This window comes from Haliotis asinina, chromosome 1, assembly GCF_037392515.1.
Source record: "Haliotis asinina isolate JCU_RB_2024 chromosome 1, JCU_Hal_asi_v2, whole genome shotgun sequence".
Lineage (NCBI taxonomy): Eukaryota > Metazoa > Mollusca > Gastropoda > Lepetellida > Haliotidae > Haliotis > Haliotis asinina.
The window spans coordinates 43,088,732-43,114,733 of record NC_090280.1 but is presented as its reverse complement, the minus strand read 5'-3'; the positions used below and the strand labels follow the sequence as shown (position 1 = coordinate 43,114,733).

Genomic DNA, 26,002 nt, shown 5'->3' with positions numbered 1-26,002 from the left:
GGAGGCCAGTTTCCTTCAATGAGATTGATTCCTGTCTGTTACAATTGCCGCAGAGATTGTCTAATTACTACAATAAAACATTTCTCACCTTTTCTGGACAGCAGTGTTTAGTTAAGGTGGATGTTTGGAAGGCTGTAATGGGACCATAGCTTGGAAGTCCCCGAAGTAGAGCTCCACATTGTCACAAAGTAATCAGATGCATAGATCTAAGTCAGTGTGGCTGGTTTGTGAAGCTTGTTGAATTAGTTCTATAGTGTTGATCCTGAACAGCGAAAATGGGATCTGAGAGTAGCAGTATTATCTGTGTGAAGACGTACCGTATATTACCACGTATAAGCCGAATTTTGAGGGTGAAAAAAAAATGCTGTCTGTAGAAGGGGGTCGTCTTATCTATGAGACACAGTCTCACGAAAATATTTTCCTGGTCATCAGTGCCCTGTCAGGACGATCTTAAAGGTTAGCGGTACACCTGCCAGGAAGTTCACGATGATTACAGCCACTTTGTTATAAATGATCAATAAAATGCAAATCGAAGTATACAGTATTATTTCAAATTATTTTGCCCTTCTGTACTTGCCTATTTACACCCAATATTAATTTTTAAGTATGACTTCTTCTTTTCCTGTCGTGACCCATGAAGGTCCCGGGGTAGAATATCTTTCAGCAACCCATGCTTGCCATAAAGGTGACTATGCTTGTCATAAGAGGCGACTAACGGGATCGGGTGGTCAGCCTCGTTAACTTGGTTGACACTTGTCATCGGTTCCCAAATGTGCAGATCAATGCTCATGTTGTTGGTCACTGGATTGTCTGGTCCATACTCGATTTTTTACAGACCACCGCCATATAACTGGAATATTGCTGAGTGTGGCAGAAAACTAAACTCACTCACTCACTCTTGTCCTGTCGCCATTTGCAAAATGACGTGCCAATCCGATCAGCTGTTTCCTGTCACTTCACATACAGTGATTGCTTCCTGTTGTTTTGTAATGCCACACAAGTGATGCACAAGTACTGTTAATAGTGGGCCCAATTGCTATTGTTTTGTTGTTTGCTCAAGCACTTTCAAGAAGTGGACGATTATTGGAGAACATATTATATCTCCCAGCTGAAAGCCAAGATGCAATCCCGTGCAAGTTCAAGGCAACAAAAGGCGAGATGTCACTTGAATTTACGGTACACAATTGCTCAAAAAAGAAGGAAGTAGTAAGCTATAATGTTCATTTGAGAACTTTTACAAGCACTGTTGTTGATTGTATTCTTCAGCTTATTCACTTTGATTAATTATCTCCCGGAAACGTCGTTACTTTGCTCTTTGACAATGTAATGATGTGGACCCGTTGATGAAGCATGTGTACAAGTAATTTTTAAATTGGGAAAATAGTTTATAATTCTAATTCTGTCGGATTTAGTGTCTTATTGTAGATATAGAAAGGAAAAGAAACTCGGATGTTTAGAATGATGGTCAGTATAATCTTTATTAGATATTATTCTCACTTACGTTTTACATCCAAGACTGTAACTGGCAGATGTCTGATGCGGGGATCGGCTTATGCACAAAACATAATGTAGGGGTCAAGTTAGAGGATTAGCTTATCAATGGGGTCGGCTTATACATGGTAATATATGGTAAGATGTCTTTGAGATGTATAAACTAAGTGTATACATGACCAAAGACCCATTCCACATGTTCATAGAATTGCATCTGTCACAGCTCTTAGAGTCAATACTGAGTAGGGAATAGGGATAGTTATAACCCTTAAAAACTAGTTGTAATAACTTTGTCATAAAGTCTTGGTCTTTTGAATTTTGTGTTTGGTTATAAAGTGTTCCCATATAGCCCAACTGGAAGTTTTTCATCTCAGGTTCAAGTCAACGAGCTCAGGCTAACTGAAAAGGAAGGTAGTTGTTAGACTGTCTTCTGGCTAACCTATTTCTTATTGATGGTTGGAGTTTATAATAATGATTTTGCTTTCTGCATCCAGCAAGCTAACTGTGAAAAGTGTGTGTTAAAATACTACTCCCTTATACTTTTCAAAGTCTCACTGTGTTAAAAGGGTGTATTGATCCTTTAATAGAGCTTCCATGCTGTGATCTATCATTATGTTACCTGACAAAAACACTTTCTCCTAGTTGTTGGTGATTGCACAGATGATGTTTGCGTGTTACGACTGGAACACATTCCCGGACTTAACTTGAGTTACAACCTATTCAGCCACTCATGAAGGATGTTATACTTCTGTTGAAGGATGTCATGCCACTCATGAAGGATGTCATTCTTTAGTTAAAAGATGTCATTCTTCTCTTGAAGGATGTCACACTACTGATGAAGGCTGTCATATTTCTCTTGAAGGATGTCATACTTTTGTCAAAGGATGCCACACCACTCATATAGGATGTGATTCTTTTGTTGAAGAATGTCACGCCACTCATGAAGGATGTCACACTTGACATGAAAGATGTCATACTTCTCTTGAAGGATGTCACACAACTCATGCAGCACATCATACTTCTCTTGAAGTATGTCATGTTTCTTAGGAAGACATTAGGTTTAAGGAGAACTGTAAAGGATAACTTTTGTACCGCCACAAATAGCTGCAATGTTACAAATGTGGCATAAACCAATTTTCTCTCACAGTCATTCTTTAGTTAAAGGATGTGTGTCATCATTGGTCAGTAGACTGATCATCACCTGGTCACCCCAGTGGTTATGATTTCAGGTATATATGGACACAAACTGCTGACTTCAGATTTAATCCCAAACTTCTTATTACGTTCAGTGAGGTTTAGCAGCAGCTTGTTGAAGACATTTTTTTCTTGCAACTGTCATTTTTTTGGAAGATGTCAGCAGTGGCTACATAAGAGGGCCTACAAGTGTGGTCTATCTGAAAATGTAGCATGGATGTGATAGTATCAACTGCTAATTATGACCTGACTACACCTTCTAAGCCTTTATTTTGAGGATTTCCTGACTCAAATCCTAGCAGACGTCAAAGAGCAATGTAATTCTTGATCTATTGGTGACAATCTCGCAGGAATATACCCAGTCGTGAGTTCCAACTTCTTCAACATTCTGTATGCCACAGGCAGCAGTTTAATTGCACATGCCACGACTTTGTACATGAAGCTCGCGACACCATGGATGAGGTTTTTCTGCTAATGAGAGGAAATCCGTACTGGCTGATTTTGGCTTACGGGAGTTTGGCAAAGAGGCTTTAGGAAATGATGTCCTATGATCGGAAACATTACTTTATTATTTTTTTTTTTGAGGCACCATCTCTTTGAGGAATTTGTGCACAACTTTTTGCATTTCTTCATCAAGGGTGTTGTCAGAATTTATTTTGTGAATAGAAGCTGTGGTTCAATTCTTTGCAACGTCTATTTGCTTACAAAGAGGAAATCAATGTTGACATTTTGACATTTGGAAGAACATGCCTGTCACACTGATTATTTCTTGTTTTCAGCTCTAAAAACCCAGGAAGTTTTTATTTTCAGTCTTCAAACTGACTCACTGTAATTTGTTGCGAGAATCAGATATTTTTTGCTTAGTTTCCCTGCATCTGTGGTTTTGTCAGGTAAATTCATACCAATTGGCTAGTATTTTTTCTTAACTCTGATATAAGCAGGTGATTCACGTGGTTGAGGAAGACTGATTTCCCTTATGTTCTGCACATTATTATCAAATGTGTATATCACATAAATATCATACCACATTCATAGCAGCATGCTCAGATAGTTGTGTATTTCATATTTCTCATGTCTTGGTCAGCTATGAAACCACTTACCTGACATACATTCAATATTTCTTACATCTGCTTCATAATATAGATGATTTACTATTGGTTGTATATACACCACAACTGGCCTCACTTCAATCTGTTGAAGGTCAAGGGGCATACTGAGGTTCAGAATGAGGCCAGTATTGTGTGGTCCCATGTGGCACGTGAGTCGCCCTTCATGATAATAGTATACAATACCATGTGTAAGCTCTTGACTCGTGGGAGGCGTGGTGTAAACACGTGTCATAGGGTTATCATATACAGGCAATATGTATGGGGTAATTACAAACATGTCTCCCAGAACCTGTGTTACACTTGCAGCTTACATGTGTATCATGCAGCTTTAATATTGACCTTGAATGAGCAAGCGAGATATTTTAGTTTTACATCGCTTTTAGCAATAATATCACGTCTGGAGGCACCACAAATGGGCTTCACACATTGTACCCACATGTTGACTTTAGTGATCTCACTTGAAAGTATGTTTAATAATATTAATGAGACTGTTAGGTGAAGATGGTAAGTGGAAAGGAATGTCACTGGTGATATCAGTAAAGTGAATGAAATGAATGCAATCATTCTGGCATTAAAGGAAGTGTGTTTTTTAAGAGTACCTAAACATGTAACTTAATTTGAAGCTGACTGAGTTCTGTAAGTGAGCATGTTTACATCAGCAGTTATCAGGTGGAACCCTGATATGTTAAGTGAAAGTAACATCCTCTTCTTGGTGCATGGAGTGAGTGGGTGAGTTTAGTTTTATGACACAATTAGCAATATTCCAACTATATGGCATCAGTCTGTAAGTAATCGAGTCTGGACCAGACAATCCAGTGATCAACAGCATGAGCGTCGATCTACGTAATTGGGATACGATGACATCTGTCAACCAAGTCAGTGAGTCTAACCACCCGATCCCATTAGTTGCCTCTTACGACAAGCATAGTCGCCTTTAGTGGCAAGCTTGGATTGCTGAAGGCCTATTCCACCCCGGACCTTCATGGGTCTGGAGTAAAGCGTCTGTTCTACAATGTGGACTGTATGCTGTATCAAGCTCAACTTCCACAATTTAATGGTTATAAGGGAAAAGAGATTCATCTAAATTGTGACAGAATGACTGCTTTTTCTTATCTATAAGTGTGAATTTAAGAGCTTAGTAGGCTCCATTTGAAGGTGAAAAAACACTCAGCACATTGTAAAGTTTCCATTGGTCAGCAAGTTAGTTTCACTCAAAGCTTCCACCTAGGTAATGAAGATACGGTATCTCCTAAATGAACAAATAAAATGCCCATCAGAGAAATAAAGATCTTAATTAAGTATCGTGGGTCCCTTATTGTGTGTGGTCTGATGCAGCGATGATTGTTACAGGCAAGGAAACAGATATTAGATTATAACCTTATTTCTCAGTGAACTAACATGGAGGAGTATCCAACGATTTGAGAGCAACCTCACGCAATGATTCAGATCTGGTGTGATTAGTTCTGCTTGCGCTATCTCAAATCGTAACACATGGCTGGTGAAAAATTGTGTATTTTCAATAATTACCTTTCATATTGGGCTTATTCGTGTATTTGTCAGGAAGGTTATTGCCTGAGTTTGCTGTACTGTGTTTAGTTCAGCTGTTTGGTGAATTTCCGTAGAGAAATTACATGTGATGACATAGCATTTGTTGTGGTGTTTTGTACTAATTGTTGGCAGATGCACTTTGAGAACCAGCACTATAGACTTAGTGTCACAGCCAAAACAAAAGGACAGTATGGAACATGTGCAACCTGTCAGCCTTGTAGTAATTACATGGAACATTTCACATTGAATTATTATTGTACTGGTTTGGAATTTTGCCTTAAATTCATTTATTATAACAATAATTGGAAATGAAACTAATCATAACATTATTTCAATGTTTTTGGATCATTCCTGTCAGTGTTATCTTGATGTTGTGTATCATAATGGAAGTAACCTTGCTTTTGTGCCCCAAAAAATACTTTCTAATTATTATTTTTTATCATTGGGCTCATAAAACATTTTTTTTAGCTGTTCATTGTTTGATTATTGGACATTTTAACAGTGTGACAGACAGCATGCATATGATCCACATATTATCAGTGCCGTGCTCTTGCAAAATTCATTACCAGACATGGCTATTTCAAAGCAATGACTGTGTAATCAACTGCCTTAGGATTGGCTGAGCAAGTGGAACCAGGATTCAGGAGATTACATGGTGTAATGTTGATACAGTTGTGAATTCCAATTAGCCACATCCAGATAATATCCTGCCAGACTTCTATCACAATTACCTGACCAGGCCCCCTCGTCATCCCGCTACATCACAACCGTCTCCAGACACAGCTTCATCTTAACTCTACAACACACAATGTACATGTAATTTGGCACTTCATTCTTTGTGTTGTACTGTGAAGGATGAAAGTACAGACAGCCATATTTGGACTAGACTAGTGAAATGGTGTTAAGTTCAACTTATAATGGCCACATTCAAAAGTTATTGATAGAGACTAGAAGTGTATTTGAAAGCAGTCAATCTCCAAAACATTAAGGAAGGACACCATGTGCTCAATTTGAGGAGTTGAACCCTGTACGTGACAACACTATCCATTGTGCCACACATGCTTTTGTCTGAAGACAACATCATGATTAGTTAAATTTGTGGCATATCACTATAATTTACTACAAGAAAAGGTAAATAAATTTGAATACATCCTGACAGATCATTTTAGAATTTGAGCCTTGGAGGAAGGATGACGACATGTTCGGTACTGGTCAGAAGTCAGGGCAGGGTTGGTGGTTTTGTAGGAATATGTCCCACAGTAGGAATGTTAGATGAATGACCACCTTAGCCAGCGGTGTCCATTCACACTGACCAGTCTCTAGCAGTTCACAAAGTTCCACACCAGTCCCTGTGGGATATTTATTTTCTCCAGCTTTGTATGGTTGCAGATTGCATTTTTCGTCAAGGCATGACCTGGGACCCACTTTAATCAAAATTGTAGTTGGATCGTTAATACGTTTAATTCACTCCAGTCACTTCCAACACAAGAGGTTATTGGAGAGTATAAACATATTGGACATGTCATCTCATCAGCAACAACGTATTGCTAGATGTTGAGATAAAATGGTGATATTCATGTCAAGCAGGTACTGAATGTGAAAGACGCTGCAGGGTATACAAGGGAATAATGCATTTAGTTGCAGTGCCTTTTGCTATTCAAATGGATGACCCTTTTATCGCAATGCTGATTGTGTCAAAGGCAAGATTACTGAGACCTTGAAAATATTGTAGAAACATTTGTCATAAATATATAATGTGACTTCATATGCTTGATTAAAAGTTTCCTTCAAGAGCATACTTTACTGCTGCCTTCACTATTAAAGAATGAAGCTCTGAAAGTTTCTCATTTCTAATGTCTTTATAGGACCATCTGTCATGAAAATTAACTGTATGTACAACTGTTTTGGCGCCATGCACCATCGGGCACCTTTGACACACAACCAAGCTTACATTCAAGTTTAGTCTCTAAATATATATTATTTTCATAGTAACCAATAAACCTATTTCAACTGAAAAGAAACCCCAGTCAGATGGGAAATTCACAACATCAGACTTAAGCATGTTTTGAGAAATCTGGGTCAGGATTGCAGCAGTAACGAGCATATTGTTTAAGGATGAGTTTATGTAGACAGACATGTTGATACATAGCAGTTAAATATATTAAACACTATTATGGTAACATCCCTTGTACATTCTGAGATCCATTTATATGGATCTATCTGACCGCTTCCTTAAGGAGCACTACACATAAAGCAGTTTATATGTATTTTTGTTAGTCGTACGGTTTTCAAATCGATTTTGTCATTATATACGTATGAGAACAACTGAAATGTGCACAGGAGAAAACGATGCAGGTATGTTTTGACCAAGTCAAGCTTATTAGTTAAATACAATCTGAAAACCATAAATTGTGTGTGACCTTTTGAAATGTCCTCAGGTAAGTAGACAGTCATGTACTGAGCTGTACAATTAGACACTGAGGCGTCAGTAACATGTTACCTGGAAAATTTATAGGCCCAGAATAACACTTGAAGGAGATGCAGGTATTACTCAGTAATGGATGGTCATTGTTATTTCAAGGATCAGTGACTACCATTTCTTCTTCAATCTCTACAAATCACGCAGGTAAATGGGACTTATTCAGTTATTGTAAGTGTTAAAGTATATGACCCACATGCAAAATGTACTCATAACCATTTTGCTCTTACATAGAATATAACTGATAGATTTGTAAAACGTCTTTGACTTTAAACAGGTAAGAAGAATATAAGAGATGCTGTAAAAACTGCAGGTCTGGTTTCCATCTTGTTGTCTATAATGGCAGCTTTGATTGTTTCTCATGTGTGGAAGATGTCTGATGCATGTGAATGAGTGATGGGAACTTCTGAGACTGGTAGTTCTAAGCCAGGCATGTGAAACATAGGATTCACCCAGTATTGTTTTATAGGGCATAACTACTGTTGTGGGATATATCATTGAATATTAGCTGAGAAAGACAAAGGTATTTCCTGTGATGAATTGATACATGTCAGTGATAAAAGCTAAGGGAAGAGCTGACTGATGTATGGTTACGACCTGTGTGGACGGACACAAGGTACCTTCATGCTGGAGGGAAATATTAATAGAAGGATTTGCTTTGACATTGTTTGTGGAATTGTTCCTGGTTCGTGGATCTCTTGCTGTTTGATGTGGCAGTTTATACTTTGTATTTATAGTTAGGGTGTGGAGGATTTGTTTATTTGAGGCATGTGTTGGAGATTAGATAGAATTAATGTGTAGGAATGTTTGATTGACGATCAAAATGTCTGCCATCAGATGGCATGGAAGGTTTTGTTGCACACACTGTAATAAGGAAGATGGAGATATGTCATATGAATTCTGCTTATGGAAACTTTAGTCCCAAGTTTGACGTGTATGGTACTTAACTTTGACCAAGTGCGGTGATGAGACAGAATGATTGCCTTGGAAGGATGGAAGAGCTATTGGTGCTGTAGACGCTAGACATAGTAAAATGATCCTTTTCTGCTGTGAGATATTTGGTTTAGTAATGTTTTGTCAACAATTATGTGTTTATTATTTTAGATGTTATAAGTGTAGTCTGTATTGTTTGTGAACAAATGTTAGATTAGTAAATGTTTACTATGTTTCTGTAAGAGGATTGTATCCATGTGTAATAGTATTGAAAAGGTGTCACCTGGGTATGAGAATGGGTTAGAGGTTTCGTTGTTAGTTGTTCTGGTCTCTGAGAGGAGCTGAGCACCATGTAGTACAGGTACAAAACGTTTGAGCTGTTGGGGAAGGTTAAAAAGAGGCAGTGTTCTCGATAGGTTTTGTGAGGTTGCATGCAGAAGTAAGAATATGTAGTCCAAATCTTTTGTGTGGTACATCTTCATTACAATCCTTAATCATTTCACAATATATTGTTTGTTTTATATGTTGCTGTTTTGAGGTACTTTCTAATATTGAATTGATCAGAACCTATGCTTCCAAAATTTACATGCAAAATATATTTTTCGTGTTTGTGTTATTTTTGGGTGTGAAAAACTCAGGTTTCTGCGTTAACACAAACACTGAGAAGGGATAGAGTCATGAAGAATTGTTGGGGAAGACTGAGTCTTTTTGGAAGGGTAGGGTAGAGTAAGAAGCATCGGGGAAGGATTAAAGTTGTTGTGTAATGGTTTGAATCTTATAGAAAGGTTGGAGTCATCAGGGAAGGATTAAGGTTGTCGAATAGTTTGAGTCTTATGGGACGGTTGGAGTCATCAGGGAAGGATTAGAGTAGGTGCGGAAGGGTTTGAGTCTTACGGGAGGGTTGGAGTCATCAGGGAAGGATTAGAGTAGGTGTGGAATGGTTTGAGTCTTATGGGAGAGTTGGAGTCATCAGGGAAGGATTAGAGTAGGTGTGGAATGGTTTGAGTCTTATGGGAGAGTTGGAGTCATCAGGGAAGGATTAGAGTAGGTGTGGAATGGTTTGAGTCTTATGGGAGGGTTGGAGTCATCAGGGAAGGATTAGAGTAGGTGTGGAATGGTTTGAGTCTTATGGGACGGTTGGAGTCATCAGGGAAGGATTAGAGTAGGCATGGAATGGTTTGAGTCTTATGGGAGGGTTGGAGTCATCAGGGAAGGATTAGAGTAGGTGTGGAATGGTTTGAGTCTTATGGGAGAGTTGGAGTCATCAGGGAAGGATTAGAGTAGGTGTGGAATGGTTTGAGTCTTATGGGAGAGTTGGAGTCATCAGGGAAGGATTAGAGTAGGTGTGGAATGGTTGGAGTCTTATGGGAGGGTTGGAGTCATCAGGGAAGGATTAGAGTAGGTGTGGAATGGTTTGAGTCTTATGGGAGGGTTGGAGTCATCAGGGAAGGATTAGAGTAGGTGTGGAATGGTTTGAGTCTTATGGGAGGGTTGGAGTCATCAGGGAAGGATTAGAGTAGGTGTGGAATGGTTTGAGTCTTATGGGAGGGTTGGAGTCATCAGGGAAGGATTAGAGTAGGTGTGGAATGGTTTGAGTCTTATGGGAGGGTTGGAGTCATCAGGGAAGGATTAGAGTAGGTGTGGAAGGGTTGGTGTCATTTGGGAGGGTTGGAGTTATTTTCGAAAGATTAGAGTAGGTGTGGAATGGTTGGAGTCATATGGGAAGGTAAGCACAATTGGAGAGGGTTAGAGGTGGAAAGAATCTGAGTACCAGTAGTTATAGAAGAGTTAGAGTCATATGAGAGGGTTCAAGTCCGCAGGAAAAGATAGTAGTGAGGGTTATGAGCTGTAAGGGAACTGTTAGTTTTGGGTGGTGAAGACTCTTTGGCCTTGCATGGACTGCTTATGTGTATGTCTGTTTCTAAAAGAATGAAGGCAGTGTGAAGCTGTCAGATGTGAGGTCTGCTTGGCTTACATGTAAAGTAGCTGGGATGAAGGAAAGGCAAACAGAAGGGCTGCAGATTGTAGTTGGGTGTGCAGTATGTGTGGGTGGATTTGTGAGGGGTATTGATTGCTGGGCAAGGTCAGACTTGCATGTGTGAGATATTACTGGGTGGTTGTACTTGGAATCTATGGATATGGGGGTGTAAAGGATTGATTTTAGGAGTAATGATGATAAAGTCTTGTTAAAAATCTGATTTTCTTTGGTAACAACTATCAGATTTGGGGAACATGTTTCTTAGATGTTGTGAACCTGTTGTATTACGCACCCTGACCCCTCTGCGTGGTGATTGTGTGTGTTTGGGTTTGCTTTTCACTACTCATACATACTTGGCAGAACCAAGACAGGACAAATACATTATGGTACTGGGAGGTCATTAACAAGCTACCACAGTTAAAATAGTCACTCCAGTGTTGAATGGAAGTTCATGTGTATTCATGTGTAAATCCATACTCGGTATAGGGATACATAATTTCTTACAAATGTGCTCTTCATTTTTTTTTCTAATTATGACGTGGTTCATCATTGATTAAAGACCTAACTTATTTTATCTGAATTAAACTGGTCACCTTTGCACACATCTAGAAATACATGCAAACGAAAATGTCAAGTAGGCTTTAAAAACATTTCTGGAATCAAATGATGAAAAAAGGAGCTACTTTAATAGAATGACCTTGTGCCTTTAAGAGGTTGACCTTCAGAATCAGTTGTTCATGAGTCTTTGATTTCTCAACAGGATTATTTGTCAATCGTGCTTTAAAAGAAACCTGACAAATTCAAACATCTTTGTTCAAATTGATTTATATTAAATTTCAACCAAAAAAGACAAGACAATGTTAAATGTTAACTTTTTTTCAAGTTTCATTTAATTACAAGGAAAACAGTTTTCCCACATTTCTTGTGTAAGTTCATTAGATTACATAACAATCAATAAATTGAATGGAGCCATGTCTGTTAATGGACAATCTCCAATATTCAAAATCCATTCCAAGTAATTGTAGAAAGCCTAGCAATGGTCCCTGCTGGTTGCAAATGCCATATTCTTTCCCTGCAAGTGTCTAACCCCTTTCACAAGTCGCAAAACTAGCTGTGCTACAAGTTGGATTGGCTATTACATGGCTGCCTCGTGCACTCAGCAGATTTCTCAAGGAAAATGATTGCTGGAGATTTCATACTTGCATAAGATGTCAAAGATTTTGCTGTTCCAGACATAATAATTTGAACTGACAAAGGTCTTTTGGAAATATCATATATTTTAGAAAGTTGTTATGATTGAAATGTTGCAGATATAGCAGAAAGTTGACTCAAAGATAAACAACACCATTCAGGTGTAACTAAGTGAGAGATGTCAGTAGGTGTATAATAAAATCACTACCATTATATGAACCAACAACAATTAGCAACCGAGCCATGGATAATGCCAAAGCCCTAGGGAGTCCCAAGCACCAATAGTGAGACAGCCTAAGGGAACCCCAGGACTGGTGGTGAGCTAGACAGCCCTAGGGAGGCAGGAGGGAGGCAGGAGAGAGGATAGCTCTGCTTGTCTACAGTGAGGGCTAGGATCTCCCCTCCACACCATTGCCACCAAAAATAACTCACTCCAGTTCCAGGCAGGCTGGGTGAAATCTTAGCCAGAGGGAGAGATAGAGGGAACATGCAACATGAGCCTGCAATGTTTTTACCTCCATCAGCCATGAGAGAGGAACATTCTTTGTGTTGGTTCGGACAACTCTCTTCCAACCTGTCCAATGTTTGACTTCTTTTGTGGATTCTACTACAGGATGGACACATCTTACATACTGTTGAGAAAGTTTTGAAGTTGTGCGTTGTTGTGAGTCAGAAGATGAACTTGGCCTCCATGCTCTCCATTTTGGAAGGAATTATTTATCTCCTCGCCACTCCCCCGTGCCAAGGTATAACCTATGTCTGTTTCATCAGCTGAAAGCTTGGCGGTGCTAAGTGGCTTTTTGTAACAAAGAATAAGTGAAAGAACTAACTGAGGTTTTCGATGATGTGTGATAGTGAGATATAATTCAGTCTCAGAAGTCAGTCCTTTGAGAGGTCAAAGGTGAGAATGTTGTAACCAAGTTTCCGTCTGCTTCCCAGATGTGAAAATGTGAGTAATTCTCAGGAAGTGAATTTGGAAGACTTTTCACAAGGAAAGGTGTCTGTGAGTTTCATTGTGACCAGTAATCTATAGTTGCTGTGTCAAAGAGTGTTATGTAAACTTTAAGGAAAATCTATGTTTGGAGGAAAAATCATTTGGATTTCCAGTTTCATTAGAATGAATTAACTGTCATGGGTTCAGTGTTTAACTTTTGATGAAACTTCTTGCTTCAATAACAGGATCTACCATGGAAAAACAGGAGCTTTTAATGTCTGTATGTGTTGGTACTCACAAGGTTTTTCACATGAGAAATCAGGACTTTTAATGTGGTGTCGATGAGGTTGCAGCGTATTGATGCGCTCCAGTCTTTCTCCCTTCAGTTTGCGACTGCAAGAGAAGTGAAAAGATATTGATCCTTATAGAAATAGTGGAGAGCTCTTCCTTGTTCCTAACTGTAGGTTCTTTGCGCCAGTTTCTAATAATGCCTGTCATGAGAATCTGTTAAGGGGGGGCTTCTTTAATTTTTTTTCCAGTCAACTTGGACATCTTTCCATTTGGATTACAAAGCTCAAGGGATTACATACACAGCGATACAAAACTAAATATCGTAAAACTAGTGCAGCTGATCACAGTCTACTGTACCCCACGCAATTTGAATGCTTTGAGAAGAAACTTTTGTATTAGATCATTGTAAATTTTCTGAGCAATGTATAACAACCTCACATATATTTATGTACAATTTACACAAACACCATACTTGACTGAGGTTTGTTGTTGATAATTTATTTGGTAGCTGTGTTTATTCTTTGTTTTACCCTCAAGTTTATGTGCCAGGCTTTTTTTCATTCATGTTTGTATTCTCAGACTTTGGAAGGAGTTAAAACAGTGTATTCTGTGTTGAGAATGGATAATTGTTAGAACAATACAAAAGTAAAAACTTCTTTCATAAAAGGAGCTTGGATACAAACAGAAGAAATTGGAAGCTGACAAACACATATCATGGCATCTTTAAACATTCTGGAATTTACACTCGTTGGATTAATCTTACATGTATATTCTGGTAAGTATTTGATTTTCTTGTATTAAGTAGTATATATATTGCATAATTGACAAGCATTGAATGAATAATAAAATTACAGTTGTTCTAAAGTGAAGCTTTCATGATTACAAATCTAATAATAGCATTGCTTGTACTATGCTGCACGAGTTGACAGAGAAAGTATTAAATTGCTTGTGAAGCAGTTAAGCATATGTTTCCGGATATGAGTGGAACAAAGGCTGTTGACTGTGAATGTCACTAGTGTGTCACCTCCCTGTAGGCTCCTCATGTCTTGGGCCATAATGTCATCATGTTGCAGACATGGAAACACTGCACTTTCAAATAACGCTTGGCTTTCATCTCTCCGGATGTGTGTTTTTGTTCATGCTACTGATGTTACTTTGTCAGGAAATATGGGTTTAACAAAACACAGGTTTTCAAGAACATTTTAAAACCACCAGAGATTCCATTAAGCCATACACAGGTTTTCCAGACTTCCATTTATTTACAAATCATCAATTTATAGGATAGATTCCGCAGAACATGTTCTTTCAGTAAGCTGCAAGAAAGCATTTCGGTTAATGTAGTTCTTCCATCAAGGGCTTCTCTGGTCTGAACTGTTTCACAGAGACACAATCATAACTTTATTTTGCTGACATTGACTTCCAGTACTTGAATGCTGTGATCACTTTATGGAACGCGTGTACATGGATGTGGTCTCTTTGAATGCTGGTCATGTACATGGTGCTGAGCAGTCTGTTTACATTGACTCAAGAGTCGGAGTGCAGTGCTGAGGTTGAAGTCAGCTTTGTTGTGGTAACGATCAGGGCAAAGATCCTGTTTAGGATGGAGGAAGTTTCATATTTCATTCTTTCTATTGACTAAACTGACCAATATTTAGTTTTGGTTGTTGATCCTTTGAGGTTGGTACACCAGCTTCCAAAGCTTCAATATTGTAACATGGTATGTGTTAGCATAAAAAAACAGCTGATTTAGTCATGTTATGGAGACAAAATGTTGTGCAGAGTTCAGTGTTCTGTCCACTGGGGTCGTTTAGCGCAGTCAAAGTCTCTGTTGTGAGGGACTAATACAAATCAGTATCAGCTGGAAGGTACCTGTTGGGACACAAGGCCTGAACCTTAAAGGAATCATTAGTTTCATCAGTGGATGTGTAACCAATAGCCTGGTAGTAAAGCTTGAGACTTTCAGAATAATCTTACAGGTTATCTTAACAATAATATCTGTACTGTCTGGTGAGCTATAGTCAGCACCGAACTGTTGTTTGTGTGGGTTTATCGCAGCGGTTTTGTAACATAGATTGACTCATTTTCAACCAGCAAGGCTTGTTGTATCCAGGTGCTATGGAGGTTAAGAAATGCGACTTGCTTTAACTCAGCTTCTATGCAGGGGAGGTAAGCAAGGCTGACGTGATGACATCCAGCCCCCAACAAGTGGAGTAGTACTATGTCAGACCCAGTCATTGGGAATTTTGTATGCTACTCTGTCAAGGTTCCATCATACTGTGTATGTAGCCTACATTTTTCATCCAATGTGTAACATGTATGTATAATGAAGAAACTAGTTTCTCTTAGTCAGGATTGTGTCGGGGAGAGAAATTAGGCCATACATATCAGTAAGGGGGAGAATCTAAATATATACTTATCATGTCGCTTGGATGTGCAGATGAGTTGTTTCCACCAGACAGCACCTCTGACACTCCTCTGTTCAGTCGAGGTTTCCATCAAATCAGAGGTGTCAAAGACTGTTCATCCAGTCCTACAGCCCAACTTTTACACATTGTAGGTTCAGCTGCTACGTGAGAGCTGGGAGGGAGTAGGTGTTTCTGAATGTAAATAGTTTTCATAATAACTAACCCATATAAATTGCAAAGGAGCCCCAGGGAGACCAGAGATTCAGAACCGGAGGAAATCTAGACATGCTTCATTTAAGGTTTTAGCATTGCAGAGAAGCTTAGTAGTTGGGAAGATAATGTGGTTCAGGGACTGTGAGACAGACAAGGAATGAGGATTCTTTAACCACGAGACAAACCCCTACCACACTCATAGTCATCATCATAGTTGGTGATGACAGTGATAAAGATGACAGAATGATCAAAATGTACAGGTACATTTAGTGGTGATTAGTCTGACATTGGACATATTCTGTATGATGGTTTCTATGGTGATTGTGGTATGATTTTCTTCTCCTGGCTTACAACAAAACAGGAGATGTCCTAGGACTATACCTGAAAGTAGTAAATCCTTAGGCATGCCAATGATCTTGCTGCCAGTTGTCAGCTACATAACTGTGGTAACTCTGACGTCCTAGATAGGAGGCAACCAGCAGTCATTAGTCACTGATTCCATTGAGTCAAGTGACTGGGTGATAGCATGCATGATTGACAACACACTGCCTTGATGACTTCAGCCAGTTATATACCATGTCCTGCCAACCACAGGACATTGAGGAGGGTGGGTGAAATCCTGTTTTGAAACATGAGTCGTTGTGATCAAAATACCCAAAGTAAATGTAACGCAGGGATGGTTTAAGGGAGAGTGCAATCTTTGGATGTCGTGCATCTGATGTAAACGTGAAATTACTGGCAGATATGCACGTCATGTTAGGCTTGTCAACTGGTGCATCTTCTACTTGTTACTCCATAATGTGGGGATGCTTCATTCCCATAGGGAACACTCTGACATTGAAATATACATTTTTTTGCACTCCTCTAGAAAATGAGTTTTATTTTGTAATCAAGCAGTTGGTGTATGAAGAGACATGGTTTCCATGGGATGTAGTAGGAAGAGGTTTGGAGTGGGAGACATGTGAAGGTGGCAGATAATTAAATCTAGGAATCCTACAGTCATGAAATATGGCTGCTGGCATACCATGTCTTGCATATGGTGCATACATTTTTCTCCTAAAAACAGCAGCATGGGGTGTGCGCAGACATGCACACAATGAGTTTTGATGCATTACCTCTCTGCAAACACATTTCTACCAGTATGCAAACGAGGAGTTAATCCAGTAGCAAGAGTTGTTAATAAAACATATATGATCTATTTTATTAATTCTATTCAAACTTTTATTCAGTATTATTTACATTAATTGTATCAAAATAATGTATGAACTGACTGTACATATCACATAAACTCACTGTCTCTTTTCACTTATAAATCTGGAAGAAAACCTGCTCTCACCTATTAGATAAAGTAAATATAGCTGAAATGTTGAGTCATTGTATCTTGTGATGCTTTGTCATGAATTCCACATTTTCATGATCAAATAATGTTGAATAGCACGAACTGATCTGCTGGTGAAGAATATGAACTGATTGTCTGCTGAAATATGTGAACTTATCAAAACAAATAGGAACTTGCAGACTCAAGGTGTTTTAAAGGACAACTGATCGACTTCAGTGAATTGATTCAACATGTAACTGTTTTGAAGGTCTGCTACAACAGATTCTATATTGCCAGTGAACCCATAAAGCAAGACTGGGTACCCATTGGCTCACAAAATTCTTAAAGAATTCCAGTGAAGAACACACTCATCCTGTAAATTTGATAAGAATAAGTATTCACAGTGGCTGTGAGCACATGACCCCAGAAGTATGTTGGGGTCAACTCTCTAACACTATCTGATTATAAGAAGGGTTGACATCCTGAAAAAATTTCAGTTTTGAGATATCTGATACATTTTCATAATTTCCACACTTTGAATTGTTAAAAGTTAAACTAAAGTATTTAGTTAGACTGTTATGCATCAACAAAACATTGTCCCAACTGAAATCACTAATGTTATCGGAAGTGTCAATTGAGACTGCTCAAATTGTTCCACCTGTGAAGAATATCTAGCTATGATCTCTGAAAAGGTGCTATGCTTTTAGTTGTTAACATTTTAAAGATACGCATTAAAAAATGCAATGAAAACAATGCAATATTGGAATATATGAATAATATTATTCCTGGTAACATACTTTCAGATACAATTCTTCTGATCATTGCATCAAAATTCTTTGAAGTTGTATTATTGAATAATTTTTTACCGAATTGCTGATGGACTGGAAGAAACCAAGATTTTCTGACATTGCTTTGAGGAAAAAGTTAATTTATGCCTTAGAAACAGTGCCTTACAGGACAAGAAATATTCAAATGGTGAATCATCATGTTTGTAAAGTTTCATCTAAAATATCACTTTTTTTCTGGACAACTCATTTTCACAAATTTATGTCTGTCTAGTTTATGCATGCCAGGGCTGGATTTAGTTCTTTGTTACTTGCACTGGTGCAACCCAATGTTACACAGTGCAACCTAGATAAGAATCTTAACTTGTACAAGGTACAAATCAATTTTTGAGAAATAAATCAACAATAAATCTAACATTAACTCTAAGTATGTCAGCTCATCTTTCTTCTAAACTTTGGCTAGCTATCAAAACATTGCTATACACAGATCTTCTAAACAGGGATCAGCCTCATCTTTGCGTTGCTATAGTGTCATAGGTACTACATCACAGAAATATGTTTATGAGCACCAAACCCTCTGACATTTTAACACATTACGTTGCAACTGGAATTTGGCTGGTGCAACTAGGTTTTTTTCTTAGCTGGCACCTGGTACAAGTAGGTTAACTTCTCTTACATGACCCGGCATGCATGCAACATCCATACGTATATCCCGATCTTGTTAACACGATATCTCATGAACTTTTGTACACTGTGTGTTCAAATTTGGTGACAGCCTACATTCGGGGATTACACAGACATCAGTTGATTTTGGTGACCTTGATCTTATTTTCAATGTGAGCGCTACACTTTGATCACTTTTCAAACTTATGTTAATGTGATATCTCTTAAAACATTGCAACCAATGTCTTCATTTTTTTCAACTGCCTACATTTAGTGATTATGCAGATACCAGTCACTTCATGCATCTTGTGTGTAACAAAAAGTAAATAGTAGTGAATATGTTATAAATATTACAGTCTTCTTTAGCTTTTTTACTTGTTTGACAGTAGCTAACAAACCTATTTAAATTGATAAGGAGCCCAAGGCAGACTTGAGATTCACCTGGAGAAATTTAGACTTGCTTCATTTAAAGCCTTAGCACTGCAGGGAGGGCTAGGCTGTAGGGAAAATAATATGGTTCTGGGTCTGTGAGACAGACTACTTGAACCCATTTGATGGCTGTATATCAAGGATTCACAGTATAATGATGAAAGTGATACAGATGATGATGAGATGGAGAGAGAATTGCTACAATCAACGGATAAATCATTTCTTCAAAGTGTGTATGTCTATGGACATAGGAAGGAAAAGCAGAAGCCAAGAAAAGCTATTGCCAAATTTCCTCAGATTGAGCCTTGTACATGTCAGTGAAGTGAAGGATTGATTGTCTGGGGCTAACAGAGCTTAACTGACAACGTGGCAGGGATGCTTGTAAAGGTGGCAAGTGAAATTTTCACATGGGACTATTCAGTTCTCAGTTTTCAAACTATCACTTAAATTGCTAAAGTTTTTGTGCTGAATGGTAATGTGATTATTTGAAATAATGGACTCAATATGGTATTACGGTTGCTGGAATTGACATTGGAATCATGTTACAGGAACCAGCAGTGCATCATGACCTTGTGTCCCAACCACAGATATCTTTCTGACCTTGACAACATGCAGTCAAGGCCTAAATGGTCATTTCTCTGTCATATCCCGGCCTGTACAGATTCAGTGTATTTTGAATGTACACCTGTCTGGCTTCAAAGGATGTAGATAATATAAACTTTCAAAGTCTTGATAGTGTACATAGGTAGCATTGATGCTATATCAACATCTGGTATTGTCATCAGTTTAATACCATTGGACAATTACAGTGCATCAGTACAGACTGTTATGACATTGATGCACAGACTGTTACGACAGTGAGTGAATGTTGTGTAGTGTCTCACTGCCAGCCACAATCCAGCTCACTGCAACTGTAAGTGATCTCGTCTGCTATGCTGTGACTCAAACTGCCATTGGGGCATAGTGACATGTTCCTGACCTTCTGGTATATTTAGTTGACACCTGGGACAAGCTTTGAGTCCTAGGGACTGATTCTAACCACAAACCTTCACAAGTACAGGGACGGACATTAGGTGTGCCATCGTGATGATGTTGCTGCTGAAGGTACAGGAGCATAAACTTTGTCTCAGTACACATACCATGAGTTCATTCTTTCTGTTTTACCAGTGAACCCAACTGTCTAGCAGGAGGTGCAGGCTCATCACCGTCTGTATGGAGTAGTTTGGCAGGTGAAAACTGAAGCAGAAAAATATACTGTAGTACAGGCAGCTGCTAAATGTGTTATTGAATGGGGATAATTCTGCAGAATTGAGACTGATGGTATTTGACTGTGTTTGACATGCCAAGAGTTCTGTTTCTTTGGGCAAGACATGCAAGGTAGTCATAGAAACACCTTCTGTGGCAGTTGAACCTTGTGCATTGGGAAATGTCACCAGGGCTAAAGTTAGTATTTGATTTATTTTCTGAACTAAAATTAGTCATATGATTCAAGTTCCTTGAGTGCCAAATGCTCTATCATTGTCCTGCTGGCTGAATTCCATTAATCAGCTTTGACATGTTACTATGACAAAAGGGGCGATGGGGTAGTCTAAGGGTCAAAGTGTCCACTTGCCACTCAAAGACCCAGGTTTGATTCTCTACATGGGTTACATGTGTGAGGCCCATTTGTGGTGTCCCCTGCCATGATATTTGCTGGAATAGTCCTAAAAGACGGTGTAAAACCATACTCACTCAGTACTGTAAGAAATAATGAAATGATGATGAAGATTTGGTTTGTGGGAGCAAGATGACCTCCTACGGATTATTTCATATTAGTTGATGATCATAGCATAGGTTTTATTACATTCTTAAATGTTTTTGCCCATAATGTCAATAATTTATGTTTGACCTATTGTCCAATCATAGTCAAAAGAAACTTTAAAAAATACTAATATGAAACCAAAAAACAAACCACAAAAAAAAAAACACAAAAAAACCCCACATTTTAAAAAAACTTGTACCCAGCCAACTGTTCAGTAATTAGTATTCTGTATGCAGGACTCTTACAGTTTTGGGAGATCTTGTTGTATGCAGGAAATATGCCTGTCAGAAGATGTAACACACAACATCGTGTCCCAACTGCATAGATTGATTTTCCTGATGTTAATCACTTGTTCTAGTTTTAGCTGTAAACAACAAACAAACATCGAAGATGTTTCAGAAAACTTTTTGCATAATTATTTGTACCATAATTCATTTCCTAATGTTATCTACCATATGAACTATTCTACCACACTCCTGATCAAAAAAACATATATGGAACAGGAATGTATTTTTTCTCCTTGCATGCAAAATATTCCAAGTCTCTTGCTTTATCAGCATTTTAACATTCACTGCTAATATGACCAATATAAAAAATATTGTGGTGTCCATATCTTGAAGTTGCTAAGTGGTTGCCTCATACATGAAAAGGTAATTAAGACAGTCCGTTCACAAATCAGCCCTGTTTCCATCCAGTAGTGTGCTTTGATGTATGTGTGAGGCAATAATGTTTGTTTGCTTGTATTGGTGAAACTGTAGCAGGTTAACATGGTTTCATTGCCATGTTAACTTTATTCCATCTCCATTTGTTTTTTCTTGGACACAAAATGATACTTTCATTACTTGGAAAATTGTATGAGGTTTGTCTTCCCAGAAAAAATAAATTGAGGTTTGAGTATGTAATAATGTAGAGGCTGTGTAGACTTTCATTAGCAAGATGTCCAAAGAAATATTTCACGACTCTGGCCTCAGACTGATGGCTGCAACAGAAAATTATATGTGATCATGTCAGACCAGGCCGTGATATTGCTGGCATATTCCTAAACGTTACATCCATATTGTCTGCAATTCATTTTGGATATGTTGTTGATTAAATAAGTGACTTTTTTTGCTACACTCCACAGTATTCCAGCTATTTGTTGGTGGTGAGTAAACAATCAAGCCTGAACCAGACAATCCAGTGATCAACAGTAGGAGCATCAATCTATGCAATCTATGACATGTATCAACCACTTCGGCGAGCCTGACAATCCGATCCCATTAGTTGCCTCTTGTGACAAACATAGTCGCCTTTAGTGGCAAGCATTGGTTGCAGAAGAACTCTTCTCAGGTCTGTTAAATAAGTATTACCTTTGGATGGACGTAATACCTATGTGAATGAGTATTACATTTGGATGAACAGCACTGTAGCCTTGATGATTTGGTGTCAAACTGGCCAAGCTCATGAAATGCTACCATCAAAAACAAATAGGTGTTTAAACATGCATATAAGATTATCAGATCTATTAGAAATGTCACTGTGTTCAGTTTTCTTGTCCAAACAGTGTGAAGGTGAAAAACGGTGAGACATTTACATATACGACATTGGATTTTGCTTTTGGCTGCTGGGATATTGTCCATGATGGAGATTTGACAAGCATGAAATGCTATGTTTTTATTTTGTAGTGATTGTTAAACATAGGATTAGTCTGATCAATGCCTCTTGATTTGTAATGGTTCTAACGGCAGTGACAGAACTGCACAAATATTGCAGCAGACTGCGTTCAGTTTCAGATCCAATGTTTGACAAGAATGCTGAATGAGAATCTGGTCTGTCACTAGCTATAGCTATTTGAAACATAGGAGAATGACCTCCGTGTTTAGAAGCCACAGTCGAGAAGCCTAGGTGTGAGCCCTAAATTAGGCTTAACCTGAATCCTCGTGAAGCCTTGGTCTGAATCCAGCGTCAGATTGATTCCTTCATGTCACTTGTCCAATTTAGGCCTTGATCTGAATCGTATGCCTCCAGTTTTTCTTTCAAAGTACAGAATCTGTGTTGAGTTTGTGCTGTGTATGTGTTTGTTATGGACTTATTTTACTGTCATATGTAATGCAAACAGTATCACAGAATTTGCCTTACTAAACCTGAATTGCTTCAAAGCAAATCATTTGTTGTGTACATATAAGTGAGTGAGTTTGGTTTTACGCAGCTTTCAGCAGTACTCTAGCAAATATTATGGCAGGGGACATCACAAATGGGCTTCACACACTGGGGAAATCGAAACAGGATTCTTCGGCATGACAACACTTTAACCACCAGGGTACCCTACTGCCCCAGATTCCATCTGAAAACACTGACTTATCTGCCTTAACAGCCATATCATTTTATATATAATTTTGATGTATGTGGATTGGATTAGGATTTAGGTTTCAGAATTCAAGTGGAAAAGTGGAATAATTAAATGAGATTACAACTTCAAAATTCTTTCATGTACTCCCACTGTTGAAAATTGTGGAAGTGACTGAGTAGCTTAGTGGTTTTCCTTCAGCCTTTTTTACCTAGATTATTATTATTATTCCTTTGGTGGAAGATCAAAGATATGGACAGGAGATGCTGTACGATAATGTACACTTCCTGCATTGCCTCACAATGTATTGGCATCAGTGCACCATTCTTCTCTGCCCCCATGTAATTGCAGGTGCCCTTAATAACCAATGTCCTGATGCATGTCAGTTGTCATTGCCTTGTACAGCCTCCTACAGTAAACTACTTTATAGCACCCTGTTTCTTGGTTTGCACATGCTTCACTTGGCTAACATCACTGAAGGAAACATTGCATTTATGTTTTTTGATGAAGTCTCAGTTTGACTCACAGTTAAACAGCAACATTCACAATATTTACATTTTCACTGTGCATCCATGGAATGTTAGTGTCATATGGTTGTACTGATCTAGACTGTCCTTGGTAGCAGAAATCCCATGTTCATATAGCCCCATATGCTTTACATTAATCAGATATGTAAGATATTTAATCCCAACATAAATCATAAACGAACTGTTAAAATTTGTTATTCTGGTAATTTACGCCATAACATAGTGGGTCAGGCACGTCAACTGAAAAACAGGTCAGTTAGCCCTGACAAGGACTGTTAATTTAGGTCACTGACACTGTAACTTTTCGGTTTGTTTTTTGCCTAAGTATGGTTTTATGCTGCTTTTAGCAATATTCAAGCAATATTACGGTGGGGACACCAGAAATGGGCTTCACTCATTGTACTCGTAGGGATTCGAACCCAGATCTTTGGCGTGACGAGCCAACTCTATAACCCCTAGGCTAACCCACCACTCTGTTTTCTGCCTAGATTTATCGTCTGTAAGTATCAAATACAGTTAGCTCTACCACCATGTATAGTGTAATGAAGCACACTTTCACCCTCTATATTTCTTAAATAGATGTCTCAACTGTTTCAACAAAGCTGTATATTTGAGGTTAACAATTTATTTGATTACATAAATCAGATGTGAAGTAAATGTGTTCAAGTGTTTATAGGTTGTGCCGTTTCACCGAAGTAAATCAATGAATCTAAAAAGAGATATTTTGAATAATGTTCATTTGTACGTTCTCCTGTCTTTCAAAAAAGCATTTAAAAAGTCATGTAAACACTGTTTGGGTTAGTGCATTATTTTCTTGATGTTTCTTTCAATATTTGCTGCAGGTGTCAATAGTTGAAATTAGAGGAAAGATTTTTTCTGTAAGTGTTTTACACAGTGAAAAATGTGTACCTTTTGAAATGAAAAGAATTTGAAATGTGTGGTTTAAGATTCCTTTATTTCACATCCTCAGTTTATACGATTAGAAATGCCAATCATTTGTGCCACCAGCAGTCAGTGACATTTCTTCACCTAGAAAACATAGCAATTAGCCTGTGGCTTGGAACAAATGATTAACACAGTGTTAACATGCCAGCTTTGAAATACTGCAAACATCTTTTTTTATTATTAGAACACAGTAATGCATGCATCCATATTAAAAAACAAAATTGAAAAATAACAATATTTCGTTTTATTGCCAATTTCACATTTTTTCTGACATCACCTGTTTTGAAAAGTGACAAAGACATGGCATGGTTCTGTGTACCTGAATTACATTTTGTTTTGTTTTTTCTTGGGGGGGGGGTTGTTTTTTAAATAACATTAAGAAAAATAGTTAATATGCCTAATTCTGTTGATAATATGTGACCATTTGCAATGTAATGAGTGTTTTGTGGCCTATGGTCTTGAATGGTCTTTTTTATGTATGATTCTTTATGCTTCTATCAGTTGTCATTTTTATTCCCCCGGCATGAAATGCGGGGGGATATAGTCAATGCCTCGTCTGTCCGTCCATCCATCCTTTGTCTGTCCATCCGTTCGTAATCATTTTGTTTCCAGAGCATAACTCAGAAACCGTTCAAAATTTTTAGACCAACTTGATAGATAGTTGTGCCTTTTGCTGTTTACAGAGTTTTGGCATTTTTATTTTTTTGGTTTTTCCATGGAACATTTTGGTGTTAGTTGAATGGTGGGGCAGGCTTTGTTTCCGAAGCAGAACTCAAAAACCGTTCAATATTTTTATTCAGAACTTGGTAGATATGTGTGGCAGACCCCAAAGTGGTGCCTTTTGCTATGTACAGGTTTTTGTGGTTTATTATTTTCTGGTTTTCCATGGAAATGTTTCGGACGTAGTCTCAAAATGAAGGCATGTGCTTCATTTACGGTTGAAAACTCAAAAATATTTTTCTGCAAAACTTGGTAGATATACCAATCAGAAGCTACAATGGTGCCTTTTGCTATTTACAGGCTTTTCTGATTTCTTAGTTTCTCGGTTTCCATGGAAACGAATCAGACTTTGTCTTAAAAATGAGAGGTGTGTTTCGTTTCCGGAGCAGAACTCAAAAACTTCTTAATATCCATCAGTGTTACTTGGTAGATATGTGTGGCAGACGCCAGTGTGGTGCCTTTTGCTATTTACATGTTTTTCTGATTTATCATTTTCTCTGTTTCTATGGAAACGTTTCGGACTTAGTCTCACAATGGAGGGAAGTGCTTCGTTTCCGGAGCAGAACTCAAAAACCGTTCAATATTTTTCTGCAAAACTTGGTAGATATATCAGTCAGAACCTAAAATGGTGCCTTTTGCTACTTGCAGGTTTTTCAGATTTTTCTGTTTTCTTGGTCACCATGGAAACGTTTTGGTCTCAAAAGTGAGAGGTGTGTTTCTTT

General features: G+C 38.2%; 1 protein-coding gene across 6 annotated transcripts in view; it reads left to right on the top strand.

Annotated features, from left to right (window-relative positions):
- Positions 1 to 26,002, top strand: part of LOC137291696 (nephrin-like) — a 213,970-nt gene that overhangs the window by 132,242 nt on the left and 55,726 nt on the right. Inside the window, exon 1 of one of the 6 annotated variants that reach the window (XM_067823158.1) lies at positions 13,771 to 13,923. The exons of the other annotated variants lie outside the window; for them this stretch is intronic. Coding sequence (XP_067679259.1) covers positions 13,863 to 13,923 — 61 coding nt within the window. The 5' untranslated portion in view covers positions 13,771 to 13,862. Of the gene's footprint in view, positions 1 to 13,770; positions 13,924 to 26,002 lie in introns of those variants that run through there. 6 annotated transcript variants of the gene reach the window in all.